Source organism: Rhinopithecus roxellana, chromosome 8 (genome assembly GCF_007565055.1).
Source record: "Rhinopithecus roxellana isolate Shanxi Qingling chromosome 8, ASM756505v1, whole genome shotgun sequence".
Lineage (NCBI taxonomy): Eukaryota > Metazoa > Chordata > Mammalia > Primates > Cercopithecidae > Rhinopithecus > Rhinopithecus roxellana.
The window spans coordinates 13,612,464-13,629,736 of NC_044556.1; the positions used below are offsets into that span (position 1 = coordinate 13,612,464).

A 17,273-nucleotide genomic window follows, 5' to 3' on the forward strand; every position below is an offset into this window, starting at 1 on the left:
GTCAGCGGACGGAAAAAAGGGCGACTTCTGGCCCCTTGATCGCCCCGCCCGCCTCTCCTCTGACCCTGGTGCTGAAGCTAGAGAAGTGAGGCTGAAGCCCTGCATCCCGCTTCCTGCCTTCCCGGAGCACCGGATGCGCGAATGGATGGCTCACCTGTGGCTGAGCGCGCATGGCAGCTCCTGGAGTGGACCCTGGGAATGCTTTAGTCCCTATGTGGCAGTTTCCTCCTCTGAAAACTGTTACCATATTCTACATACTTAAACTGCAAATGAGGCCAATCCGGGGTTGTCATTCACAGGGCCCCTGTTCGTCTCAAACTAGAGGATAACAGGCCGGGCGCGGAGGCTCACGCCTGTAATCCCAGCACTTTAGAAGGCCGAGATGGGCGGATCACGAGGTCAGGAGATCGAGACCATCCTGGCTAACACAGTGAAACCCTGTCTCTACTAAAAATACAAAAAAAAAAAAAAAAAAAAAAAAATTAGCCGGGCGTGGTGGTGGGTGCCTGTAGTCCCAGCTACTTGGGAGGCTGAGGCAGGAGAATGGCGTGAACCCGGGGGGCAGAGCTTGCAGTGAGCCGAGATCGCGCCACTGCACTCCAGCCTGGGCGACAGAAAGAGACTCCGCCTCAAAGAAAAAAAAAAAAAGGATAACAGCAAGCATTTTACTGAGACTTAGTATGTGCCAACTGACAACACTGGAAGGTAACTTTTTATTTTTTGAGACAGGGTGTCACTCTGTCACCCAGGCAGGAGTGCACTGGCGGTATCTGGCTCACTGTTACCTCCACCGCCCGGGTTCTAACGATTCCCGTGCCTCAGCCTCCCAAGTAGCTGGGATTATAGGTGCCCATCACCAAGCCCCGCTAGTTTTCCTATTCTTAGTGGAGACGGGCTTTCACCATGTCGCCCAGGCTGGTCTCTCCTGAGCTCAAGCAATCCTCGATCTCTGTGATCGCCCGCCTCGGTCTCCCAAAATGCTGGGATTACAGGTGTGAGCCACAAGCCGGCCTTTACATTTTTTATTTACATTTTCAACATACAATGGGTTGGTCAGGCGTGGTGGCTAGCGCCCATAATCCCACTTTGGGAGGCCAAGGCCGGCAGATCACGAGGTCAGATGGAGACCATCCTGGTGAAACCGTCTCCACTAAAAAGTACAAAAATTAGCCGCGTGTGGTGGCGAGCACCTGTAGTTCCAGCTACTCGGGAGGCTGAGGCTGGAGAATGGCATGAACCCGGGAGGCGGAGCTTGAAGTGAGGTGACATCGTGCCACTGCACTCCAGCCTGGGCAACAAAGACTATCTCAAAAAAAAAAAAAAAAAAAAGTTCAGCTTCCACATACCACCTTAACTTTTGTACTATTAAAAAAGAATAGGCCGGGCGCGGTGGCTCAAGCCTGTAATCCCAGCACTTTGGGAGGCCGAGACGGGCGGATCACGAGGTCAGGAGATCGAGACCATCCTGGCTAACATGGTGAAACCCCGTCTCTACTCAAAATAGAAAAACTAGCCGGGCGAGGTGGCGGGCGCCTGTAGTCCCGGCTACTCGGGAGGCTGAGGCAGGAGAATGGCGTAAACCCGGGAGGCGGAGGTTGCAGTGAGCTGAGATCTGGCCACTGCACTCCAGCCTGGGCAACAGAGCGAGACTCCGCCTCAAAAAAAAAAAAAAAAAGAAGAAGAAGAAGAATAGGGGCCGGGCGTGGTAGCTCACACCTGTAATCCCAGCACTTTGGGAGGCCAAGGCAGGAGGATAGTGAGGTCAGATCGAGACTATCCTGGCTAACACAGTGAAACCCGGTCTCTACTGAAAATACAAAAAATTAGCCAGGTGTGGTGGCGGACACCTGTAGTCCCAACTACTCGGGAGGCTGAGGCAGGAGAATGGCGTGAACCTGGGAGGCGGAGCTTGCAGTGAGCCGAGATCGTGCCACTGCACTCCAGCCTGGGTGACCAGTGAGACTCCATATCAAAAATAAAAATAAAAATAAAGAGCCAGGCGAGGTGGTGGACGCCTGTAGTCCCAGCTACTCGGGAGGCTGAGGCAGGAGAATGGCGTAAACCCGGGAGGCGGAGCTTGCAGTGAGCTGAGATCCGGCCACTGCACTCCAGCCTGGGCAACAGAGCGAGACTGCGTCTCAAAAAAAAAAAATAAAAAATAAAAAAATAAAAATAAAGAATAGGCCAGGCGCAATAATCCCAGTACTTTGGGAGGCTGAGGTGGGTAGATCACGAGGTCAGGAAATCGAGATCATCCTGGCTAACATGGTAAAACCCTGTATCTACTAAAAACTACAACAAAAATTAGCCGGGTGTGGTGGTGTGCGCCTGTAGTCCCAGCTACTCAGGAGACTGAGGCAGGAGAATGGCGTGAACCCAAGAGGCAGAGCTTGTAGTGAGCAGAAATCGCACCACTGCACTCCAACCTGGGCGAGAGTGAAACTGTCTCAAAAAAAAAAAAAAAAAAAAAAAAAACCGGAACAGGACCCGGTATGGTGACTCACACCTATAACCCCAGCACTGTGGGAGGCTGAGGCCGGCTGCTCTCTTGCAGTCAAGTTTGAGACCATCCTGGCCAATGCGGTGAAACCCCATCTCACCTAAAAATACAAAAATTTGCGCCGCCTGTAATTCCAGCTACTCGGGAGGCTGAAGCACAAGAATTACTTGAACCCTTAAACCCGGAGGTGGAGGCCATAGTGAGCAGAGATGACGCCACTGCAGTCCAGCCTGGGCGACAGAGCGAGACTCACCCTCTAAACAGTCATCCAAGCCGCCTACAATTTCCCCGACTGCTGGGAAACATAGTTCAGTTACAGCCCCAATTCAACAGCCAAGCCAAACCAAACCTCAGGCATACCTACGTGTGGGCAAAGCCTCAGCTGAAGCTTGGCCTTGGCAGTGCAGGGCCAGTGCCCCCAGCTTTGCCAGAAACCCACAGTGCTACTTCACAGTCCCCACCTGCCTGAGGACACAGAAACACGCAGAAAATGATGTTAACCTTCTTATCAGCATTGACAAGATTAGGCCTCCTCACATCTTAGGCACCATTTAGAGAATAAATGAGGTGTGGTGGCTCACACCTGAGATCCCAGCACTTTGGGAGGCTGAGACAGGAGGATTGCTTGAGTCCAGGAGGGAGACTAGCCTGGGCAACACCACACAGTGGCTCACACCTGTAATTCCCAGCACTTGGGGAGGCCGAAGCAGGCAGATCACTTGAGGTGAGGAGTTCAAGACCAACCAGGCCACAGCAAAATTCTCAAATAAAATAAAAATTAGCTGGGCATGGTGGCACATGCCTGGAGTCCGTTACTTGGCAGGCTGAGGCAGGAGAGTCCAGGAGGTGGAGGGTGCAGTGAGCTGATTGCACTACACTCATCTGGAAAACAGCAAGACCCTGGCTCTAAAAAATTGTTCAAAAGGCCGTGCACAGTGGCTCACGCCTGTAACTGGCCAAGGCAGGCAGATCACAAAGTCAAGAGATCGAGACCATCCTGGCCAACACGGTGAAACCCCCGTCCCTACTAAAAGTACAAAAATTAGCTGGGCGTGGTGGTACACGCCTGTAATCCCAGCTACTCAAGAGCCTGAAGCAGGACTTGAACCCAGGAGGTGTAGGTTGCAGTGAGCAGATGGTGCCATTCCACTACAGCCTAGGAAACAGAGACTCCATCTCACAAAAAATTTCAAAGCAAACAAATGGGTTTCTAGCAAACTAGTCAGGACTGGATGACCATAGAAAATCCTGATGGTGGATAGAACGTGTGAGCTTGTCAGCAATTCAGAGGGTTGCTGAAGTCCGCAAAGTTCAGTCCGGTGCTCCTCACTCCACAGGGCCATCCAAATGCATTCAAAGTGACATCTTATAATTTAATTCTTGGCCACGCTAATTCCCTGAGCACTTCAAACGCTCAGTAGACCCATGCATCTGGCAGCTGCTTCTCTGAATGACACAGGGGTAGGGCATTCCAACCATTCCAGAACGTTCCACCTAACACACTGAGGCAGTCCCAAGCTGCACCTAACTAGGGCCTGGGTCCCCTTCTAGGCTCTGGTGAGCCCAGTACTGGGCAGCCCTGCTCCCCTAGGAAGACATGGTGAAAAACGCAGAACGGAGTCACCACCATATCAAATTTATTATTCCAATGGCACTAGTACAGCTGGAGGTGCTCATGGTGACACCGCACAGGACTTCCTGCCTGCTAGAAATCATCTACCCGTTTGTTCCTTTCCCCTTTCCGGGGCAAAAGCCACTACGGGCCATTTACCCAAATAAACCTCTTAATGCGTTTGTTAAAATTTGTTTGGACATCTGAGTTTCCCTCTGAAGAAATGGAAAAAGTGTTGGGTGTCCCATCCCACCTCCCCCTCCCCGACCAGCCCAGTAGAAGTCCCTGCTACGAGGGCGTGTCTGCTGCCTCTGGACTCTGGAAATAAATATCGAAAGAAACGGCATCAAGTGTTAAGGTTGAGTGATGGCACGCAGCGGGCCCCGGAAACCTCTCAGGGGAGCGTCGCTGTGTCGGGACAGTCTCCAGGACAGGGTGCTGTGGGTGCTGCGAGTCCCCAGGGCAGCAGCTGCTGCAGGAAGGGCCGCCTACAATTTGTCCAGGAAGTTGTCCAGGGCCGGGATGCCTTCCTTCAGGCCCTTGCGCTTGCGGGTCTCAGCCACCACCTGGCTGGGGCGGCTGCTGTTGTCAAAGGGGTCTCCGGGCAGGATCTGCCAGTGGTCGAACACACACTGGGGGAAGGCCTGGCCGCCCGTGTTGGACCTCAGGTCAGCAGTGAAGCCTGCAGAGGGAAGCGAGAGGCTCACTGGGCTGCCAGGAAGGTGGCAGGACGGGAGGAAAGTCCTCTCGGGAGCTCAGGCTAGTTCCTCAGCCCAAGTCACCCTGCAGACCAGACACTCGGCCTGGTGCCCAGCACTTCACCAAGGGCCTGCTCAAAGGCCTCATGCCTCTGCTGGTTCGGGATGACCCTTTGCTACAGCTCAGCTACTCTACTGGCCCCAGGCCTAGGCCTTCAGAGCTCCAGGCCCAGAGCCATTCTCACACTGGGGATAGGAGAGTCCCTCCCCTGTGAATTCAGTGATTTGGGATCACAAGCAGTCAGAAGCTGGGCCACCTGCTAAGTCCATCACCTGCTTCCATCAGGACGCCTCCTTTAACACCCTGCTAAACTTACTGGGCTTCTGGCCCCCAGATTAGCCTGCCAGGCTCTGCAGGCCACGCCGGGTAAACACTCACCAAAGGACTCGTTGACAGGCAAGTAGGCCTTGACGACAAACATGGGGGTGCCGGCCACTTGGGACTCCTCGAACACGTGGCCCCGCTTCCTGTTCAAAACTCCATAGATGCCACCGACCACTTGCTCTGGACACTGCCAGAAGGGAAAGAGAAGCTGTCAGCAGCTGCTGGGCAGGACGGTGGCAGGGTCAATGGCAGGCAGGCAGACCTCACCTGGATCTCCACAAGGTAGATGGGCTCCATGAGGCGTGGCTGGGCGGTCAGCACACTGGCGTAGAGGCAGCGCCGCGCTGTGGGGATGATCTGGCCGCCCCCGCGGTGGATGGCATCAGCATGCAGGGTCACGTCATGGACGTCGAAGCGCACGCCCCGCATGTTCTCCTCACAAAGCGCACCCTGAGGGAGGGGGAGAGCCACTGTCAAGGGCCGAATGCATCTCGGCTGCTTGCCTTCCACCTGCCAAGTCCTGCAGGTCTCCACCGGGGGACCTGGGGCCTTGCCTGCCTTGGCCCTATTAGGGTCCCTGACTCAGCAGGCAGGATCATAAGGTCCCTCTGGAGCCTGGAAATGGGTGTGGTCTGCACGTGCTGAGCTGTGCCTCACCTCCTTGGTGGCCCACTGGAAGCCGGCCACCACACTGTCCTTGATCTCATTGAGGTACTGCACGCCCTTGGTGATGTCGGTGAGGATGTTGGGGCCAGTGCCGTCGGGCCCAAAGCACCAGATCTTGCGGGCCTCGGCCACGTCCCACTCGTACTTCTCAGCCAGGTAGCGCGCCCGCTGCTTGAGCTCCTGGCGGGCAGACACCTCGCCTTTATCGATGTCCTCAGCCAGGCCATCGGGGAAGGGCCGCGCCTTCATGTACAGTCGGTTGTGCTTGTTGGGGGACTTGGAGAGGCAGAGCACGTTCGACTCTTCACTGACTGTCTCGCGGTACGAGACGACCGGGTCAGATTTCTGCAGAAAGAAGAGAAAGGTCACACACCTGCCTGTCGGAAGAGGAGACTTTACACGCAGACGCGTCCTTAAACGCTTTTCCCAGTAAGGCAGACCTAACACAGCCTGGCAGAGCCACGACAATCAGAACCAAGTGGAATCAGTATTGCACCACCAAGCACATCTCACTCCCTGTAAGGACCAGCAGCAGGGGCTCCACCGAGCTCTCCAGCGCAGAAATCACAGGCTTGCGGAATTTTAAGCATTAACGGGAAAGAAACAAGGTCTGGAGCAGGCCTGGCCCGACCCCACCGGAGCATCTATGTATTTGTGGACAGAGAACAGCAGGATGAGCTGTCTCTGAGTTAACTCAAAAAACAGCCCTGGGCCGGGCGCGGTGGCTCAAGCCTGTAATCCCAGCACTTTGGGAGGCCGAGACGGGCAGATCACGAGGTCAGGAGATCGAGACCATCCTGGCTAATACGGTGAAACCCCGTCTCTACTAAAAAAAAAAAAAAAAAAAAAAAATATAAAAAACTAGCCGGGCGAGGTGGCGGGCGCCTGTAGTCCCAGCTACTTGGGAGGCTGAGGCAGGAGAATGGCGGGAACCCGGGAGGCGGAGCTCGCAGTGAGCTGAGATCCGGCCACTGCACTCCAGCCTGGGTGGCAGAGCGAGACTCTTGTCTCAAAAAAAAAAAAAAAAAAAAACAGCCCTGGAGGCTGGGCACAGTGGCTCACACCTGTACTCCCAGCACTTTGGGAGGCCAAGGCAGGTGGATCAAGAGGTCAGGAGATCAAGACCATCCTGGCTAACGCGGTGAAACCCCGTCTCTACTAAAAATACAAAAAATTTGCCGGGCATGGTGGGCACCTGTAGTCCCAGGTACTTGGGAGGCTGAGGTAGGAGAATGGCGTGAACTCGGGAGGCGGAGCTTGCAGTGAGCCGAGATCGCGCCACTGCACTCCAGCCTCAGTGATACATCGAGATTCTACCTCCGAAACAAAACAAACAAACAAAAAACAGCCCCACATGTCTGGAGAAAACCCTAAAGAGGAGACTTGAGGAATCTAAAATGCTGAGACCAAGACCAAGAGGGAGTCTAGGCGCCTGCACAGAGCCCACCTGGGCTCAGCTTTAAAACAGAGAGCAGGAGTGGGTGCCTGGGGGCCGGGGGTGGAAACCAACTGTCCCGCCTCAGCCTGAGGGGCGGAGACGGCTGATCACTGGCGCCTCACCTTGATGGGGATGCAGGCGTGGTCCTCCTCCAGGTCCTTCAGGCAGATCTCCAGGTGCAGCTCACCGGCGCCCGCGATGATGTGCTCTCCCGACTCCTCGATGATGCACTGAAAGGGACACGAGTTAGCACCAAAGGGGCAGGGGGCTCGAACAGGTGGGACACCAGGCTCCCAGCTTCCCTTTACCTAGGGAGAAGCTGGACCCCGCCAGGACAAGATGTCAGGAGAAGGTGCCGGGAACCTGGGACCAGCACAAACTCCTGAAGAAATGTAAGACCCACCAGCTACAGTGAACATGCGCAGGGCAGCCTAGGAGAGGGTGGGGGCCGCCTGGGCAGGAGTCCCCGTTTACATGACTTCGACCTGGGAGGTGTGAGCCCCACGGAAGCAGGGATTTTTCCCACAGCTGGGAACCCCTCCTTTCATGACAAGTCACCCCAATCTGACAACCACAGCAACCCACACAGCCACAGTGGAGGCCACAAGCTGCCCCCCCTCACGGTGTCTGCTCCCAGCGGGTACACTCCGCGCCCACCTGCACCATGGGGTCGGACTTGGCCAGTCGCTTCAGCCCCTCCACCAGCTTGGGCAGGTCAGCCGGGTTCTTGGCCTCCACAGCCACTCTGACGACAGGGCTGACGCTGAACTTCATCACCCGCATGTTGTGTGCGTGCTCGAAGGTGGTGATGGTGCCTGTCTTCACCAGGAACTGGTCCACGCCCACCAGGCCCACAATGTTCCCACAAGGCACGTCCTCGATGGGCTCCACATAGCGGCCCATCATCAAGATTGTTCTGGAGAAAGCAAAAGGCGGCAGCAGGCCGCAGGGATGATTCTGCTGGATCCTAGGCTAGAGGAGGTCCCTCCCGGGGTTGGTGGCCCTCCTTCCTGGTCCCAGGGCAGGCTGGCTTCCGCAACTCCCTGACTGCTGGGTGGAGGCTGCCAGGAAACATACCCTCTTTGGAGTCACTGCCCTCTCCCTGGGTATGGGTCAAGACTGCCACCACCCACCTGGAGCCCAGGGATACAGATGAGCGGGGATCTGCTGTGCCCTGGGACTTGTGGCTTCTCCAGGAACGCCCTCAATGGACTCTGAGAATAAAAGTTGTGGCTGGCACTAATATCACCCTACACTCCCTCTATGCTCCTCACTTCTAACTCCTGACCGAGAAGCCAAAGACCTGGAGCAGGACAGGGCCCACAACAGTGCTGAGGGGCCCGGCCATCACCCAGCGGCTCACCTCTGGATTGGCTTCAGGTAGAGGTCCTCCTTCTTCCCGGGGGTGTAGTTGGGCCCCATAATCCTGACCTTCAGGCCGGTAGAGACCAGCCCCGAGAAGACCCGTCCAAAAGCGTAGAACCGACCTTTGTCGGAGGTTGGCACCATTTTGGAAATATACATCATAAGGGGGCCTTTGGGGTCACAGCTTTTAATGCCTGAGGAACAGAGAAAACCCGCAAGCTTCATTCCAGTGCAGCTCAGACTCCCGGAAGCCTGAAACCTGCAACCTTAGGCAACAGGAAGTCCTCCGGCTGCAACTCAGGACCCGACCACCAGGACCACGTACCCATGGCAGCCTCGTCGTCCGGGGGCCCCTCATACAGGAGCTCGCAGCGGTACTTCTGGGCCGTCACAGGGGAGGGCAGATGGATGGTGATCATCTGCAACAAGGCGTCTCCGGCGGGCAGCCAGCGGCGCATCACAGCCTGCAGGGGCGGAGGGTGGCGCATCAGACACCTGGGGAGACCTGGATGGCCCCATACACCCTTCCTCTCTTGAAGCCAAGGAAGCCAAAGTCACGAGTCATGTTCTCCAAAGCACGACCCCTTCTGGAAGGGGGCAAAGGCCATGCACACTCCTGCTAAGGCCCTTGTCCGCACCTGTCCCAGATGAGGCTGGCTGCTAGGATGGGTCTCCAGCAGCACCTGAAGCCTAAAGCCAGAGGGACAGCAGCTGTCCCTGTGCAGCTGGGGACCTCAGCCCCCAGGGCCTAGGCTGTCAGAGCATCCAGAAGCCGCAGCCTGCGTTCCCTCCACCCGCGGGCTGGGCCCAGGCCGCACCTTCAGCAGGGGTTTGCCTTCTTTGTCCTTGTCCTCACTGTCCAGTTTGATGTCCAGTTTCTCTATCAGTTTTGCTGTTTCCTCTTTCTTGAAATTCATGATCGCATCAAACACCTAAATTCACCACAAGGAGACAGGAAAGCCCATCTGGGAACGGCAGGAGGAAGCCTGGCGCTGCTTCCTGCTCGGGAGACTGAGGTCAGCGCAGGGCACGCAATGCGGAGCAGGAGCAGGCCTGGCCTGCCTACCAGGGGCCCAGCCGAGCGGATGGGGAGCTGGAGGAAGCCTCGAGATAGAGCAGAGAAAAAGCCCACTCTGACTCATAGACAAGGGCACGAGTTCTGACTTACAAGCACTAAATGGCCACCTGTAGCCAAAACCACAAGTTACCCAAACCCCTCCTTGCAAGGGCGGTCCCAAGGCTCTGGCTGTGCAGTCCAGACCTTAATAGAAGAACCCTGACTCCACCTCAGTTAGGAGCTGCGCCTCCTCCCACCATGCACCTGCCCCACAGGGAGATGGGCCCAATTAGCTCACAGGCTACTGGCCAGAACCAGCAGGGCCAGGGGCCAATAGTCGCATTGGCACACATAGCCCAGGGTGCCCGGCGCAGCCCTCACTCCCCTCACCTTGAAGATGGGGTCCAGGATCAACTGGCAGAAGGTGCGTGGCAGCTTCTTCCCATCGGGGCTGGTGGCTGACTTGCTGAACTTGCCGTTGGCTGGGTCAAAGTACCTGGCAGGGACAGGCAAAGCCAAATCAAGTTAGGGCCTCCAAGGCATGCGGCAGGGGGAGACGGGATCACCAAGGGGACATGCTTGGGCCAGACTCTCTGGGGTGACTGGTGGGCTTCAGCTGTACTGTGAATATGGTACCACAACCCTGGGCGCTGCCACTCCCCCCAGGTGTCAGGAACCCCCCCCAACCATACACCGCAGGGCTCACCTGTCACCCCACAGCTTCTTCATCATGTCCTCCACTTTCTTGGCCCGCTCGGCAGGCCCCAGCTGGCCCTCCCCCTTGGCAGCAAACTTGGCCACGTACATCTCCGCAAACTGCTTCAGGGTGAAGGCCCACCCATGGAGGCCAGACCCGAAGCCCACAGTACCGAGGACAGGATCGATCTGAAAGTGTGAGAAATGGGAAGCGGCTGTGAGGATGGCCCCTAGGCAGAGCCTGCAGGTGCGGACTGGGTGCCTCGGGCATGGGCCTCAGACACTGGATTTCTTCAGTAGACATCAGGTCAAAGTGAAGAAATGATCAGTCATCACCAACAAGGGGACCAGCCCCTCCACCACCCATGTCACCATTCCCTGCGCTCGCCTCTTCCAGCTGCCCAAAGATTAGGGACTGGGTCAAGAAAATTGAGAACATTCCAGCCCCCCTTCTCTGTCACCCCAGCATTCCTGGCAGAAACACAGTTCCAGTCCCCTCAGCTCAACTCCGCTCCCCGCCAGCTCCTGCGGTGCCCACTGCGGCGGGCACACCACCCAGCCAGGGAGGGCCGTACCATGATGTTGCCCATGGGGCCGCTCTCGCCCTCGCCGTAGGTGGAGATGATGACGTTCACGTTCTCCACAATGCGCTGGAAGGTCTGGTAGAGCTCCTCTGGCTCCAGCTGCAGCTCCAGCAGGGCACGGTCCATCTTGTTCATCATCAGCACAGGCTTGATGCGCTCCGCAATGGCCTGCCGCAGCACTGTCTCCGTCTGCACACACACGCCTAGAGACGCAGGGGACGGGGCGGCGCTGTCATCCTCAAACAGGGAAGGCCCTGTGTTCTAGGCCCTGCCTCAGGGGGACCCGCTGCTTACCTGACACACAGTCCACCACAACCAATGCACCATCAGTGACTCGGAGGGCAGCGGTCACCTCCGAGGAGAAGTCGACGTGCCCGGGGGAGTCGATGAGGTTAATGAGGAAGCCGGCGCCATCCTTGCTCTGCTTGATGAAGTTCAAGTCATTCTCCGAGAGCTCATAGAAGAGGGAGATGGCACTGATGGAGGGAGGGATCCATCAGGGGGACAGGATCCACACACCTGGCCCAGAGAGGCTGGGATGCTGTCAGAAGCCAGGCTGCTCCTCCCTCCATGACTCATCCCTGGAGAGGCTCCCACAAGACCCAACCCACCCTTGTCCTTTGCCTCTACAATACCCTCTGTCCGAGACAGGCCCCCCACGACAGGGAACTCCTGGTACCAGCCCCACAGCCAGCTACTCAGAGCCCTCCTGACCAGACACTCTGCCCCACCGACTTGGTGCCCCCAAGACTCATCACACCTGACTCAAAGTAGCAACTAAAGACCCAGCAGGACAGCAAAAGCCTCCAGAGACTCTGGCCCTTCCCTCCTCACTTCTGCCCCTGCTCCAGTGGAAATGAAGAGCTTTAGCCAGAGACCCTCACTGTGGTGCCCACCCAGGACAAAAAGCATTTGGGATCACTGTGCTCTGTGCTCACGTTTTAGACTCTCACCCCACTCACATCAGGGGCCAGAAACTGTCACGGAATGAATGCCATCCAGTGCAACGCAACAGCTTCCCAGCATCCTGAGTGGCAGGAACACCCTCCCCTTCCAGGTGTGACAGCAAAACCTCTCCAGATATTGTAGGAGCCGGGGGAAGTCCCCCAGGGAAGGAGAACCACTGAATGAAGCCCCCTCCTCAAGAAAATCTTCCAGCTCGCAGCACCCCCAATCCCTGTGACTCTTGGTCCCGTCTCGCTGGACTGAACCTCACTCATTCTCCCATGAATTAAGAAACCAGGACAAAGAGCCATTGCCTAGTCTCTCCCCGCCCACCCTGGCCCAGTGGCCTCCAGCTGCCACGCCAGCACCTCCCTGCCTGGGTACAGAGGGCATGGGGAGCTCACGTTGACTTGATGGTGATGCAACGCTCCTGCTCATCCTTCCGGGTGTCAGTGAAGCGTGTCTCCCCGGCCCGGGCCGAGGCGATGATGCCCGCCTTGCACACCAGGGAGTCTGTCAGTGTGGACTTCCCGTGGTCCACGTGGGCGATGACAGACATGTTACGGATGTTAGCCTTCTTGTCCATGATGGCGCGGATCTGGTCTACCGTGAAGTTCACCTGGGCAAGAGGGGGAGGCTCAGACCAGCTCGCGATTTCCAGGAACACGGCTTGGCATGGAGCGTTCAGTCCAAACCGGCATGCCCAAGGCCAGGAGGGGGCTGGTGTTGGGGTGCCCGAAGCCCACCCAATCCTGCCAGCCTAACACGCCTTGAGAACTACCCCGCAATCTCCAAGGATCCACTGTCAACAGATGTCATCCACAATTGACAACCCAGAAATAAAAGCGTTCAGAAATAAAACTCAGTGGCAACAGATTTCCTTGACACCAAATACAAACACTAAAGAGTTATTAGAGGCCAAACACATAAGGGATGAACCCTCTCCCAAAGCCCCCTCCACGTTGTCATCTGGCCACCCAGGCTTCCCCGACCAAAAACCTCCATAATAAAATGCAAGGTCACCCCTCGGCAAGAGGGATCACACAAGGCCACCCTCCCCAGGAGATAACGGGGAGCCGGAACGGCCCTAACAGCCACAAGCCTACATCTCGTGTCTCAAAACGAGTCTTTGCACAGTTGGGAGTCCCAAGGACAAGCGCCTAGGGCCGACGGCTAACAGCATCAGGAGAAGGTATTCGGGAGGAAAAGGGGAGCCTTTCAGGTGTCGTTTTGCTCGTTCTGCCATTTCCCTGCCGCCCCTAGTCCCCCGGCAGAAAATCGATCTCAAACTCGCGGCCCGCGAGTTACATAAGGCGCCTGCCCGTCTCCCCGCTTCCACCGCGGTGCGCGCCATCACAACGCCTGCCACATCATCATACCCCACCCCCATCCTCCTTAACACCCCAGCTCCAACCGGGTCTGGGCAAGGTTACGGCGCCCCCGGAAGCGGAGAAGGGGCTCGGTGAACAGTGCGGCGCACAGACATGGCGGCGGCCGCTGCTCCAGTCCCGGCTCCTCCGGCGCCGCCGCCGCTACGTCTCCTCCCGGCAAGGGCGGCCCCAGCGTCCCAAGCTAGGCAGCGTCGGCCCCGCGGAGGCCCCGCCGCCGTTTCGGGACACCAGCGAGGCAGGGTTACTCACCATGGTGGCGGATGGCGGTGGATTCTCCCAGGTAGAACCGAATGAAGCGAGTCGCGCCGAGGATGGCGACGACGGCGGCGGAAGAGAACGCTGACGTCAACACTCAGCATTTTATAGGCGGACGCCGGTTGGGCGGGTCATGTGACTGCGCTGCGGAGGCGGGGCGAAGCGACGCCGCGCAAGCGCACGGAGGCGTTCCCGCTCGCCTCCCCCGTTAACCCATTCGGCGCTGGCGAGGCTGTTTTAGGATACAGTCTGGGCGTCTCGGGGATGGTGGTCGCCCTCGGTGTGCAGTGTTTAGGTGCACAAAGCAAAGAGCGCCGTTTTAGCTGGGAATAAGAACCATAGCAACGATATTAGCTTACAAAATGTCCAGCATTTCTATTAAAGCCACATTACAAGGTGAATAGAGTCTGTGGATTTTACCCACGTCAATTTCCCGGTTTGGGCGTTGTTATGTAAGTAGATATCCCTGGGAGAAGCTGAGGGAAAAAAAGACACTCGCGACCACTATACTGTTTTTCAACTCCTTACCTGTAATTATTTCAAAATAAAAAGATTTATAAGAAGCAGGCATCGGAATCACTGATCCCACAAATGCATACTGAGCATCTATGCACCAGGCATTGTTAGAGGTTTTGTAGATACAGCAGTGGACAAAACACCTTGTTAGCTTGACCACATTGCGTGCACTTCTACTAGCTACTAGGATTTCTCTTTGCCTCAGTTTCCTCGTCTGTAAATCGGAGGTGATCAATACCACCCTATTGTTTGGGGTGGACTAAAACGAATTAAAGACTTCTAAAAGAATTAGCACCGTGCCTGAGACCCAACGCTCAATAAACGCTATGTATTTTAATTAGCTAAGATTGCTATTAATAAAACATTTATTTCAGGACTGGTTTGCCATGTCCCAGGCACCCGGCTTAGCGCTTTACTGGCACAATTTCATTTTCTAGTTCATTTCCTCTCCAGGGGGAGGCGCAGGAAGACTGTTTAGCATTTGTGTCCTAATCTGACCCTAAGAAACTGTTGAATGTGTTTCGTATCTCATGAATTGGCATTCAGTTGACTATCTCTATTCCTTACGAAGAGCCCAGCCCGCTGTTTAGCACATAGTAGGTACTCAGTATTTCTTACATGAATGATGTTCTCACAGTCCAAATGAACCCCCTGCGGCACGTCTTTCCCTAAACTCACTTTGTGAAACAGAAGAGCCACTGCAGTGCTTTTCCTGGGCTGGGAGAGGGGGAGGTGTGGATCCACAAAAAGCAATGCAAATTCCAGCCTGGACTCTAAAATAAACCTGTACACTCCTCCCCCTCACAAATGCTTCGGGAACTTTGCTTTACAAAGCTGCTGTCTCAACCTTGGTTTTCATTTAATGGATGATTGCTCTTGCTATCACCATTTAACCCGATGGAAAACTGAAAGTATCTTCTGAAAGAATTGAGGCTCCGAAAGGCAGATGGCATGGCAGGGAGCAGAGGTGAGCGCCCAGGGTCCCTAACCACCTACACCTGTGCTGCCTGTGACGCGTTTAATGTTAAGTTACAAGTCAAGCGCCTGCGCCATTTGGGGGATGAGTTTTTAGCAGAGAGGTATTCCGTTTCTCATTCTTTTTTTTTTTTTTTTTTTTTTTTTTTTTGAGACGGAGTCTGGCTCTGTCGCCCAGGCTGGAGTGCGGTGGCCGGATCTCAGCTCACTGCAAGCTCCGCCTCCCGAGTTTACGCCATTCTCCTGCCTCCGCCTCCCAAGTAGCTGGGACTACAGGCGCCCGCCTCGTCGCCCTGCTAGTTTTTTGTATTCTTTAGTAGAGACGGGGTTTCACCGTATTAGCCAGGGTGGTCTCGATCTCCTGACCTTGTGATCCGCCCGTCTCGGCCTCCCAAAGTGCTGGGATTACAGGCTTGAGCCACCGCGCCCGGCCCGTTTCTCATTCTTAATAATAAAATTCTTCAAAATCTTTAAATGCACTAAGCACCTACTACGTGTTGGGTTCCCTATTGGGCGCTTCGCAGCCGTTTTTTCCTTGCAAGGTGGGGGCATTTCAGAGATGTAATGGAAAGGTTTTCACTGAAAGAGGGGTTAGGCGAGAGGCGGAAGTTGCCATTAGCCGAGATCGCGCCACTGCACTCCAGCTTGGCGACAGAGCGAGACTCCGTCTCAAAAAAATTAAAAAAATTAAAAAGGGGTTAGGCTGGGTGCAGTGGCTCTCGCCTGTAATCCCAGAACTTTGGGAGGCCAAGGCAGGCAGATCACCTGAGGTCGGGAGTTCGAGACCAGCCTACTCAACATGGAGAAACCCCGTCTTTACTAAAAAAAAAAAAAAAAATTAGCCGGGCGTGGTGGTGAACGCCTGAAATCCCAGCTACTTGGGAGGCTGAGTCAGGAGAACCGCTTGAACCCGAGAGGCGGAGGTTGCAGTGAGCCGAGATCAGGCCACTGCACTCCAGCCTGGGCGACAGAGCAAGATTCTGTCTCAAAAAAAAAAAAAAAAAAAAGGCGGGGGGGAGCTGTTCACATCTATCCCGGAACTTAATAAAAGAGGGGTTGAATTTGTTCTCAAGTGTACGGATTGCTTATTGAAAAATTCTTATATCATGTAATTTAAAGAAGTAGGGGGAGAGCTTAAGGGAAAAGGGGGAATTTTCAACCCCACAGCTGCAGGGATGGAGCCAGGTGTTGGCAGGGAAGGATCTCTCCCACTGTCATCCCCACATCCACGAATAGCAGAATCCTGGAGTACCACAAGCAGCCACAACCAGGTCAGCTGTCATAAGTACAATAATAAATACAGGCTGCGTTTAAAGGGTGGGGACCAAGAAAAAAATTCACCTCTGCAGAGAATCTCCGTTGCGCATGCGCCTGCTGCGGCGCCAGGAGGGCTCAGAGACCACAGTAGCGGCCCCTGCTGACCGACAGTCGCCAGTGCAGGTCTCTCGACACTGCCTTTTTCTTTTTTTTTTTTTTTTTGAGACCCAGTCTCGCTCTGATGCGCTTTTGGCTCACTGCAACCTCCGCCTCACAGGTTCAAGCGATTCACCTACCTCAGCCTCCCGAATAGCTGGGATTACAGGCGCGCGTCACCACGCCCACCTGATTTTTTCTATTTTTAGTAGGGGGGGGGGTTCACCATGTTGGCCGGGTTGGTCTTGAACCCCTGACCTCGTGATCCGCCCGCCTCGGCCTCCCAAAGCGCTGGGATTACCCGCGTGAGCCACCGCGCCCGGCCAACACTGCCTTTTAACGGTTTATTGAGTGTTTACTAGGACCTGACCTCACGGTCCTTTAAATCAAATACTTCACCTAACCTACCCACACCCTGGGCTTTGGGTGGGCTCCTTTACAAAGCCTGAGAAAATGGAGACTCAGAGAAGCCATTTACCCACGTTCACAGAGCTAGTAAAGGTGCAGCCAAATCCAACTCAAGGAGTGGTTTAATCGGGAAGGAGCCCGGCCCTGCGATTGTTGCCCAGATGCATTTCAGATTTGGGAAACGGGCCGGGCATGGTGGCATGCCTGTAATCCCAGCACTTTGGGAGGCAGAGGCGGATGGATCACCTGAGGTTAGGAGTTCGAGACCAGCCTGGCTAACATGGCAAAACCCCATAATACCAAAAATTAGCCGGGCGTGGTGGCGGGCACCTGTAATCCCAGCTACTCGGGAGGCTGAGGCAAGAGAAT

At 55.5% G+C, this 17,273-nt stretch overlaps 1 protein-coding gene and 1 non-coding gene across 2 annotated transcripts; both read right to left on the bottom strand.

The window, feature by feature from the left end:
• Window positions 1-4,120: 4,120 nt before the first annotated feature.
• Window positions 4,121-13,679, bottom strand: EEF2 (eukaryotic translation elongation factor 2). The gene is made up of 15 exons (XM_010367265.2): window positions 13,587-13,679; window positions 12,351-12,565; window positions 11,296-11,477; window positions 10,993-11,204; window positions 10,428-10,606; window positions 10,112-10,217; window positions 9,483-9,596; window positions 8,990-9,128; window positions 8,663-8,858; window positions 7,957-8,215; window positions 7,422-7,529; window positions 5,853-6,206; window positions 5,463-5,645; window positions 5,250-5,382; window positions 4,121-4,794 (listed from the first exon to the last, which is right to left on the bottom strand). The coding sequence occupies exons 1-15, from the start codon at window positions 13,587-13,589 to the stop codon at window positions 4,601-4,603; spliced, it is 2,577 nt and encodes an 858-aa protein (XP_010365567.1). The 5' UTR covers window positions 13,590-13,679; the 3' UTR covers window positions 4,121-4,600.
• On the bottom strand, window positions 10,692-10,757 carry LOC115899453. The gene has a single exon (XR_004059156.1). It is a non-coding gene; the product is annotated as a small nucleolar RNA SNORD37 (small nucleolar RNA).
• Window positions 13,680-17,273: the final 3,594 nt, after the last annotated feature.

Bases quoted from the DNA above. Each gene is read 5' to 3' on its own strand.
- EEF2 (XM_010367265.2), bottom strand. The intron at 8,216-8,662 runs GTGAGCCGCTGG...TGCTTTCTCCAG, and splicing joins TACCTGAAGCCAATCCAGAG to AACAATCTTGATGATGGGCC. The intron at 5,646-5,852 runs GTGAGGCACAGC...CCCCTCCCTCAG, and splicing joins TCCAGTGGGCCACCAAGGAG to GGTGCGCTTTGTGAGGAGAA.